The sequence below is a fragment of the Mastomys coucha genome, unplaced genomic scaffold (genome assembly GCF_008632895.1).
Source record: "Mastomys coucha isolate ucsf_1 unplaced genomic scaffold, UCSF_Mcou_1 pScaffold20, whole genome shotgun sequence".
NCBI lineage: Eukaryota > Metazoa > Chordata > Mammalia > Rodentia > Muridae > Mastomys > Mastomys coucha.
In genome coordinates this window covers 19675401-19686562 of record NW_022196903.1, presented here as the reverse complement: position 1 = coordinate 19686562, position 11162 = coordinate 19675401, and the positions used below count along the sequence as shown (strand labels likewise).

The following is an 11162-nucleotide window of genomic DNA, read 5'->3' as shown; positions in this document are numbered from 1 at the left end:
TCTCTCTCTGTGTGTGTGTGTGTGTGTGTGTGTCTATTTCAAATAGAGTAAGTAGGAGCGAGTTCTGAGTCTAACTGAGTCTTTTGGCTTGTGGGTTTGGAGCTGATAATTGTACATAGCTAGCAGGATACAGTGTGTAACTGGAGCCCCGACCCTCCTTTGCATTTGGTATCCCTTATATAACATGATCCTTTTCCATGGTTGGCTTTTTTGCTTGTTTTTTTTTTTTTTTTTTTTTTTTTTTTTTTTTTTTTTTTTTTTTTTTTTTTTTTTTTTTGTTGTTGTTGTTATTGATGTTTGTTTTGCTTTGTTTTGTTTTTTGTCGGCCTGGTACAAACTGTATATACAGCTCAGGAAAACAATCTTGGTTTTCATTGTAGGTCACTTTTGGTGACATACACAGAACCATGTGGATCTTATGTAGTCACTGTCATGACTTGATAACAGTGTTGGGGAATGGGCAGCGATGCAATTGCATAGCGGCTGACTGCCCCTTTTCCTCTTTGCCAGTGAACACCTACAACCAAAAGACCTTGGGATCTGATGTAACAGCAGTAACAGTGTCAGTGGAGAGGGGACAGAGAGACCACCACAGTGCCATCCTGAGGACAGGATGGAGTCCCCTTAATCGGTTAAGGACTCCACTAAAGCCAAACTAGGATTTGTAACTTCAACAAGAAAGCAGTTTCAGAACGAGCCAAGATGGGATGGTGCAGAGTCAGAGACTTTATTAAAGATATTTTACTACAGGCTTTAAGCATGACAGTTAGGAGGAAGAGAAACACTCAGGGCACAACCAAGCTACACCTGAGAGCATGGGTGTGGGCCCCGGGAACAAAGTCCTAATTAATCATCTTACCATTTGCCTATATATACCATGTTTTTTGTGTGTGGTTTTCAAGCAACACCTCAAAAGGTTGCTAAGGAACATCTATTTCCTTTTCTCTCTCTTTTGATCAGTGAGGTTATAGAATGGCTCCAGAGATGGACTGGATGGAATGATACAGTCTGATAAAGTAGAATCCGGAGCCAGTCGGATTACATAACGGGACTCAGTATGTGTCCGTTCTTTGTATATGGGCCCTTCTGGTGAGATTCCTAAAGGAGTTCAGGCAAAAGAGCCAAGCTGGGAGAAAGGCTGTAGGCAGTTGCCAGAATCCTTGCTTCTCCCCAGAGTAGTGGCAACCTGATGGGTGAGGGAGCCCTTTTCTCTTTCACGTCTCTATGAGTTCCCCTGTTGTTCTATTCCACCTCAACAACAGCAGTTTATTTTTATGAAACGTAGCTCTGGAATGTAGAGATGGCAGCTCAGATAATCCCCGAATGCTATGTCTGCACAAGGAGCGGGCAGGGTGAGAAGATGAAGTGAGCCAGTCTCATCCGACAGAGCTCAGTAGCTCTCAATTTAGTTACTCCATGTGCATTTTTGGTGCCATTTTGAATATTTCAGTAATTCTTGATTTTGTAATGTATACCAAACACATAGTGATATAATAATAATAATAATAATAATAATAATAACAACAATAATAATCTATCTATTGCTACTCTCTTCTCTCTAGATATAAGTTGCTGATCCTTACTGTATTTAATGATTTTTTCTTTTTGTTTACAGTAAAAATTGTACTAATTCCTGCAGGGCAGGAAATTATAATGCCTTTTAGAGTTGATGCTCCATTTAGATTCCTCAAGGAGCACTTTGCACACTTATTACGTATCCCAGAATATGTAGTGCAAATGACATATGCAGGTAAGTTTAAAGACTAATGAGTATCAAGACTGTTCTGGCTTTGACTTGGAAATCACCAAAGCTCTTTGATTTTACAACTACCTTAATATTTACTGTTTCAGCATTATATTATGGTAGCACATTAATTCACTTAACACATTTTCATGAAGATATATTTTATTCTGTATCCTTTGGATATAACTCAACATTCTCAGAATCATGCCCTCAAGTCACTTACAGACTAGAAAAGAAGGAGTGCATGGGGTATCAATGTATCGTGGAGATACTTTCATGGCAATAGCCACCTAACCTTGTAGTTTACAGCCAATAAAAGCGGTAATTATTGGAATAAGTCCCAAAGGGGTGGGGGAACTTGGTACTTTAGGAAAGTGACAAGAAGTTTTGCGTGGGTGGAGGGGAAATGAGATTGAACAAAAATGGGTGGTGAAGGAGAACCCACAGAGCATAAATAAAGATGGGTTCTGAGTTCTCTATACACTAAGGAAATTCTCCCAGTTACTTACATCTTGCAGATGTTGCTGAGTGTCTCTGCTTAAGTCACTCAGCCTTAAGTTGTAATTAGATAATGTGTTTGTAAATGTGGTGGTCTACCAGGTTAGCATAGCTGATATGTTTATGTAGGACACACATGAACCTAATGTTTTTATTAAAATAGTTTTTGTGTATTGACTTATAAATATGTTATACATAGTTTCCAGAGAACAAGGTTAGTTCTGAATTTTTAAGAGCCTGTGGGGTGGAATGATGGTCCAGCAGATCAAGGCACTTTAGACCTCACAACTTGAGTTCTATCCCTGGGACCACACGGTGGAAGGGCAGAACTGACTCTGTCAAGCTGTATACTGACTATCGCTCCTGTGCCATGCATGACAGGCACACATGTCCATGCGCTCACACACACAAACACACAACACACCAAATAAATAAGAGAATCAAATGCGCTAAAAAGCTTTAAACCCCACAAGAGTGAATGACCTCCAAATGTTAAGATGTCTTGAAATAGGTTGGTGGAGCAACCCAGGCTGAGTTGATATAGTGACTATCAACAAAAATGGTAATGGTGAACACAATGGTTAGCGTGTTGAGTCCTTAAGCATGGTAGCACTTCTCTAAAATATTCTGCTGATTTCATCACTAATTTACACAACAACCCTTTTGAGGGAGATACTATTGCTAACTCACTGGAAAGTAAACTCAGGGAACCTCTATAATGTCAATGTGCTAGCAAGTGGCAGAATTTGAACTGTATGACATCAAAGAGGGAACTTTAAATATGGGACATTAACTCATACATGGAGCTTAAAATTGGAGGTCACACAGAGTGTAGAGATCCAGGAGAGGATAGAGACACTGATGGGGCTCTATTCTTAGCATTTTATGACCAAGCATTCTTTATAGTTACCACTACATCCAGTAGGTACCAAGTTTATGTCAGCACCAAACTGAGAAATGTGAAATTCTATGCCAAGCAAGCATCCTTCAAAACAGGTGCTTGCTTTATCCCAGCATGAGGGCTGTAGTTCAAGCTCAATAGTCTGTGCCCACTGTAGCAAAGAACACTGGAATGAGGCAAGCTTATGGAATGTGTGTTGAAGTGTGTCATTCCATCTGGATCACACAGACCTGGGTCTTTGGATGTGATCCCTTGCCAGAGAAGCCATGTTGCTGGATTAAAATTCTTCTACACTTTATTTTTTTTTATTACTTTGTAACCATTTGTGTATTTATGATAGCATGATGCTTCAACAAGTTATAATATATGAATTGATTAATTCATACATTAAGTGAAATTTCAATATATTTATTTTCCAGTTATCTATAAAATATATCAAATTGTTTTTAGCTATATTATTGCCTTGTGGACTTCTCTGTATGAACATTATAGTATGAGGTAGAAATCATTAATATTACATTTAGTAATTTACTGATGTGTTCCTACAGGCAGCTTTGTTATTTTCCATTTCCTTAAAATAGGAACATCTGGTTGATCACTGCATATAATGGTGACTATAGCTAACAGCATGCATTATTTTTTTTATTAGATATTGTCTTTATTTACATGTCATATGATTTCTCCTTTCCAAGTTTCCCCTCCAAAAAGAAAAAACAAACAAACAACAACAAAAAAACCCCAAAAGACAAGAACAAACCCCTGTTGCCTCCCCCCCCCCCCCCCCCCCCCCCCCGCTTGCTACCCCACCCTCTCCCACTTACTGGCCCTGGCATTCCCCTACACTGGGGCACAGAACCTTCACAGAGCCAAGGACCTCTCCTCCCATTGATGACTGACTTAACAGCATGCATTATATGCTTGATAATGACTAATACAGTAAAACTGAAGTGTTATCACCAAAGAAGGTAAATAATGATTTAAGAAAGTGAGTAATGGATTTGTTAGCTTTATTTAACCATTTCACAACACGGGCATATGCTAATTGAAACATCATTTGTTATAACTTTAAACATACATCAACTTTCTCAATTTAAAATAAAGAATAAACAGAAATTTCCACTTCTTTGCTATGAAACAGCCTAACATTTTCATTTTCTTAGGAATCATTGTTGGGAATAATGAGTCTCTAATACAATATGGAATTAAACCACAAGAAATTGTTCAACTGGAGGTGTTTTCCACACTTCCAGACCAATATCCAGTCAGAAGAATAGAGGGCTTGAGTGAGGGCTCCAAGATCATCACGGTCACCATTCAGACCGGTGAGTCCTTAATATCTGTTAGCCCAAGCGTTTTAGTATGCCCTTGTGTTGAATGTTCCTTTAGCCTTGCCTTTCATCTCCTCAGGCATGGATCGCTTTGAGGAGGTAGTGGTTGAGATAGTAAAATCTGACTTTCACAAGCCATTTCTTGGTGGATTTAGACACAAAATAACAGGACTAGAATATCACAACGCTGGAACCCAAACTGTGCCTAAAAAGATTCCTGAAAAAACCAATCTATTCTGTAGGGACTCCCAGGTAATATTTTTATTTTCCTGTTTATGTGCATGGCAATAGATGATCCCCTCGAATTTCTTTTTAACTGTGCCCCTATCTGCACAGCTTTGGAACTGACCTTTCTGGGGTTAAAGGTAATGAAGGGACAATGGAAAAGCTGGGATCTGTTGAGTCATGTGCTCCGATGGAGACACAGCAGTGGCCCAGAGACTCTATACACTTATTTTATACCCCTGGATGTGGAATCTATTGTGGAAGGCAGAGGTTTGCTTATCATACAGCTGAATAAGGAGGCAGCTCAGCTCTTAGGGGGTATCTAGGGGAACAGTTTTGGGCTGCAGCCACTGGAGAGAAGGAAGCCGGGAATGGTATTTTCTTCACATACTGTCATCTTCCTTACTTTGACCAGTGGAAGGCTTTGCTATGACTCTGAGGCTGACCTGGGAAAGCCTGACTTTTCTCATGATCGGAGGCACCGGGGTCCTTGCCCTGGTTGTGCTTATGGCAATAATACACACTCACTCAGTGTGCCGTCCACTCCCCACATAAATAATATTATGACAACTGAGATAATAAAAGGTTAATGTAAATATGTAAAAAATCACTCTCCACTTGCCTATGTGTGCAAGATTTTCTTTACTATAGAAATTGTGTAGCAGGTACTTATTCTTAATGTTTTCATTTTAGACAGTTTTTCAGAGAAAAAAGCTACAGCAAACTACAAATACCACCTCCACCCAGATGACTAAGATTGGTGTGTATGTATCAAACATGACTGATAAACTGATCAAGCCAGGAAATTACTTTTCAGCAGCCGAGTACCATGCTCAAAGGTTGAATGCGGTAAGAGAGTGCTCACTGGGGTCACACACTGAAAATTAGATGCATGTGCCAATTGTTCTCTGTGTGTTTCCCTAAGCACAAGTGTGGGTTGCATTCTATTGCTACTAAAGGCAATCGTGCTGAATATCCCTCTACAGAAATAACCAGAATTAAAAACTTTACTAATTCTTTCTGTTTCCTAAGGAATCTCCTTAGATGCTTTGTAGCCTCTGGCCATTATGAGACTTACCTCTGTGCCAGTCTAGTCATATGGGGACTTCCCTGACTTATTGAAGTCAAAGAGGACAAGGCAGATTACATAAATATGTAATTCTTCACTTTTTTTATTGTTTGGATAATTTATCTTTTTTTCACCATTTCCAACCTAATTGATCTCCTACAGATAAATTACAATAGTATCTATCTATTATCTACCATCATTTGGGTGTGAGTAAAAATGACCTGAAAGCAGTAATATATCTATTGTCTATTAAGTATATATTATATAATATATATATTATAATATATATATTATAATATATAATATAATATAATATATAATATATAATATAATATAATATATAATTAAGTATATATTATATAATATAGTATATGATATATGGTACTATGGTATATATACAGTATATAGCACACAGTGTATATTATACATTAAATATTATATGTCACAAATTACATATTACACATTATATATTACATATAATATAATATATTATACATTGTATGTTATGTATTACATATTACCTAGTATATATCATATATTATATTATATATAACATATAACATAATACATTACATATTATACATTAGACATTATATTACATGTTACATATTATACATTATATATTACAATATATTATACATTATATATTATGTATTATATGTTATATTACATATTATTATATCACACACACACACACACGCAAGCATGTTCTGAAGCCAGGATTTTTTTTCTAGCCTAACCAGACAAAGATATTCAGAAATGAACATGGAATACAAAAACTTCACTCTTTGCCCCTATCGAAACTCTACCAGGGCCAGTTCTGGGCTAGCTTACTACCTGACTATATCAGTGCCAGCTATGCCAACCTGATGGGATTTTGACTTTTTAGACTAAACTAGGGAAAAGTTAGAGATGCACAGATTGTCGAGAAACTGAAGTGACATTCTCTTGGCATTGTCAGTGCACAACAAAGCTGTGTGGAAATGGGCCAGCATCAACTGCAGCACGGACAAGGGTCTAGCTTCCTCCAGAACAAAGTGAGAAGAGTTGTGAAATGTGTCCATTCTCTGAAGATTAGCACCTTGGTTATAAATCAAAACTGTGTTTCTTTGTTAAAGAGTGTTAGATCTTCCAGGCAGGAGTCAGATATTTCATTGTCACTGATCTCATTTCAAACAGCAAAGTTCTTGGTAGTTTATGATTTTAGAGAGAGAACAAAGTTTCTCTGTGAAGAAGAGAACAGTAGTCATTCGAAGAGAGGGGTTGCAACATAACATCTTGAAGGTGCAGAGAGTCCTCAGAAGAAAGACTCTTTAAGTCTGTAGCTGAGTTCATTAGTGCCATTAGATTGCTAGTCCTTGGGGGTTTTCTTTTTAAATTTTATTTTATTTTTGAGATTACACTATCATTATGCTTTCTCCTTCCCGTTCTTCTCTTCAAACCTTCCTATATACTTCTTCCTACTCTCCTCAAATTCATGGCCTCTTTTTTCACTAATTGATATATATATATATATATATATATATATATATATACATACATACACACACACACACTTGTGTGTGTATAATACTGCTTGTTATGTATATTTTATTTTTAGAGCTGATCATTTATCACTGGACAACCAATTTGTGTGCTTATTTTTCCTGGGGAAGACCACTTCTCTTGTTCCCGGCTTCCTTCAATTGCCTGTAGTTCTTTATGTTGAGGCCTTTTGGACTTTTCTCCACCTATAAATTAACTACATGACCACTCCATGGTGTGATTAAGGGTAAGGCTTTTATCGTAGATGTGAGGGAGAAAACAACATAGGCATCTGGAAGAGTCCAGAGAGAGGAGAGAGAAGGGAGTAGACTGAATTTGGTCAAGATAGAAGCAGGAAGAGAGCAGAGAGACAGAGAGAAGAGTGAGATATGAAGACAAAGAGAGGCCTGAGCATGAGAGTGCATAGCAGAAATAATGGGGCTAGAAGAATGGACAGCTGGAGGTTGGGGAGGGAAGTACATGAACTTTAGAAATTTAGTGAAGGGAGGAGGCTTAGTAACTTATTGGTTATAGATGATTCTCCTTCAATGACTGTGATTTCAGTCACACAGGTAAATGGCTAATGAAATGATTATTTGTGACTTTTTCAGGCACTCATATTATTATTTTACCCATCTCCCTCCTTCTCCTGTATGACCTCTCCACTTTCCCTAGGGAGCCTATTTTTTATCCCTCCTCCCCTTTCACATCACTTTCATCACTGGATAGTTAGCTAGGTTTCTAGTATCAGGCATGGTCATGTTGAGAAGGTCTCAAGTCCAATGATAGAGCTGTTGGTTACCACCATTATGTGTGTATGTGTGTATGTGTGTGTGTGTGCCATTATTGCACTCCTCATGTTACCCTACTTTGCCTGCCATTGATGTGATTCATAGATACCATATCCAAGTAAGATTTATAGTTACTTCCTTCCTTTGGAAACTTGTATGGTACCTTCTGATACCATGAAAGCTGGTCCCAGGGAGACAGCATTCAGGTTAGTTCCAGCTCAGGAACTTTGGATCCTCTTTCTGAAGTGTATGGTCTCTTCAGCATCAGAAATCTACTGTCCACCTCTTGATCATAACCAAAGGTGATAGCAACTAAAAAAGATCACATTGAGTGAGGTAACTCAGACCCAGAAAGATGAATGTTGCATGCTCTCTTTCATTGGAGGCCCCTAGCTCCAAATCACCAGGTGGAAGTGCATAGCCGAGAGTAACTATGGAAACCAAGGGAGTAAAATGGGACCATTGCCAGTATCATGGGAATGGGGAGCAACAGAGTAGGGATGTCATAGTACAATTACTCTGGTCAGGGCAATAGCAAAGTGGGAAGTCTTTTGGAGAGAGAAAGAGAGAGAGAGAGAGAGAGAGAGAGAGAGAGAGAGAGAGAGAGAGAGAGAGAGAGCTAAGAAGAGAAGGATGAGGGCAAGGAGGAGTATAAAGCTGAAAGTGATGTGAGAGGGGAGGAGGGATAAAAAGAGGCTCCCTAGGGAAAGTGGAGAGGTAATACAAGAGGAGGGAGATGGGTCAAATAATATGAGTGCCTGGAAAAGTCACAAATAATCCTTTCATTAGCCATTTACCTAAAAACTATAATGCATGTAATTCTACCAATAAATATGCATTTATAATTTTAATGAATTTTTCTAATCTGGACTGATGATGCTTCCTCTAAGAGCCAACAACCACTAACAACCACTCCTCCAATACCAGACACGAGAAGCCTTCTTTTGCGTTGTTGGCCAAGGCTGTCCGATGGGCTCTCAAACATACAGCCTATTTACATTGTCCTGGTTTCTTACATAAGAACAGGAAAGCTTTTGAACTATTTTAAAAGCTTCTTTTGCAGCCTTAATGCCTTTAACAAATTCAAAGTCATCCCATGCTAATACATACCCTATCTACTTAACTTATTTTTTGAAATGTGTTTGTTCTTTTAATATTGACTGTTTTACACGGACATCTTTACATCAAAGGGAAAGACATCAACTATGTCTAGTTTGGCGTTTCATGTTAGTAAAGCGGTTCAGAAACTTTAGGTTTAGAATCCAGTAGAGAGCTTGTTTCTATGTTGGACACTTGTTTTTCAGCACTTTTGGGGTGGCACCTGGGAATTCACACTAGTGGAAGTTTCCAGATAACCACTGATGCTATTACTCTGGGCTCTATTCTGCTAACTGCTTTTACAAGTGATTCTCTGCACGAAGGTACACTGTTCTTGCTGTTCCACTAATAGTCTTTTTTTTTTTTTTTTTTTTTTTTTTTTTTTTGGTTTCTTCGAGACAGGTTTTCTCTGTACACAGCCCTGGACAGCCTTGGCAGTCCTGGAACTCAGAAATCCACCTGCCTCTGCCTCCCATCGGTTCTTTTAAAATGGTCAATTTTTCTTTGGTGTATACTCAAAGGAAATTCTGATGTGGTTAGAGAGATTAAAACAGAGAATGTTTTAATGAACATTCCCCCTTGCCTACCCATGTTAATTTTTCCTAGGGACCCTGGGGCATCTCTCATAATATCAAGTAACTGTAAGGAAAAATCACCTAGTTTCATGTTCATGGAGACCATGTATACTCTTCTGGGTAGACTATATCTAGTGCAAATCTACACAGGGGAAGGTCTACACAGTGGAAAAATTTCATTCATGCTTCTAAATAAAATAATAATCTAACAGAGTCTCTAACCTGTTTTTGATGATATACATGTGCACCTCCTTGTTATGTGTTTAGAAAATACAATCCTATTGTAAACATGTGTTTAAACTCATAGCCACTCCATAAGCGAGAGACATTTAAGATTTCTAACTGCTGCAATGTTTACTGAACAACCCTTGGGCTAAACACTTTCTATGCCTACCGCTATTGTAGAAACAACAGGTAGTTACTTTACCCAAAGCCAGACAGGGAGGAAAGCAGAAGGAAGATTCACACTGACTCCCCCTCTAGAGTCTGTGCCCTTACACACATACAAACAATCTTATAGGAATGTGTGGCTAGATTTCAAAGCCAAAAATAGTGGCTCATTATTCATAGTTTTATATTATTGTGCATAATAATGGCTCAGAAAGAAGTAAAGCCAGACTGCCAGTATTGTTCTGCTGTAGAATTTGAATGGACACAGTCCTCTCTACCTTTGTTTCTGTTCTGATCCACGACAGGTCAGTGACAGCTTCTGTTTCCTTTTGCCGTAAGCACAGGTGATGGTGATACAGACTAACTACAGGCGATGGCATGCTAAGCGCTATGTAGACAGCTTAAGACAGCAAAAGAAATTGAGGCTGCAGTGGGAAGAAGAGCAAGAACTCCTGAAGATTCAAGAGAAGGAAGAATGGATACGAACGGACTATTACCGGAGGCACAACCCTAAAACAACTGATGACTTTGAGCTCCTTTACAATGCTCTAGAGCGTAAGTGCCATAGGGACTTTGAAACGCAAACAGGCTTAATGGGAACAAAAGAAAGACACCCATGTTGTACGGAGTGTATAAAATTACATACAGATGTATATATATGTATATATATGCACACATATACATATATACACATATGTATGTGTATATTTACATACATATACATATATATGTATACACACACATATATACATATATATATGTATATGTGTGTGTGTGTATGGGTTTGTGTCTCTGTGTGTGTGTATACATACATGACTGCCCTGGATCTCATTAGACTGGCCTCTGAGATCTGTCTGCCTCTGTGCTAGAATTAAAAATGTGGGAATTAAGAATGAAATAAAATTCGAAGTGTCTTCAATAATAACAGTGTGTATGTGGCTTGTGAGAACCATGGAGTTTTAGAATATCATAGGTCTCATGCTTCAGCCATATAAGTTAAAATGATCGCTCATTTAATT

General features: G+C 38.2%; 1 protein-coding gene across 1 annotated transcript in view; it reads left to right on the top strand.

Moving 5' to 3' along the window:
- The window catches only part of Iqub (IQ motif and ubiquitin domain containing), a 66474-nt gene that overhangs the window by 4780 nt on the left and 50532 nt on the right, over positions 1-11162 (top strand). The window contains exons 3-7 of the mRNA XM_031381297.1: positions 1616-1750; positions 4304-4465; positions 4551-4723; positions 5390-5545; positions 10488-10698. Coding sequence (XP_031237157.1) covers positions 1616-1750; positions 4304-4465; positions 4551-4723; positions 5390-5545; positions 10488-10698 — 837 coding nt within the window. The remainder of the gene's footprint in view (positions 1-1615; positions 1751-4303; positions 4466-4550; positions 4724-5389; positions 5546-10487; positions 10699-11162) is intronic.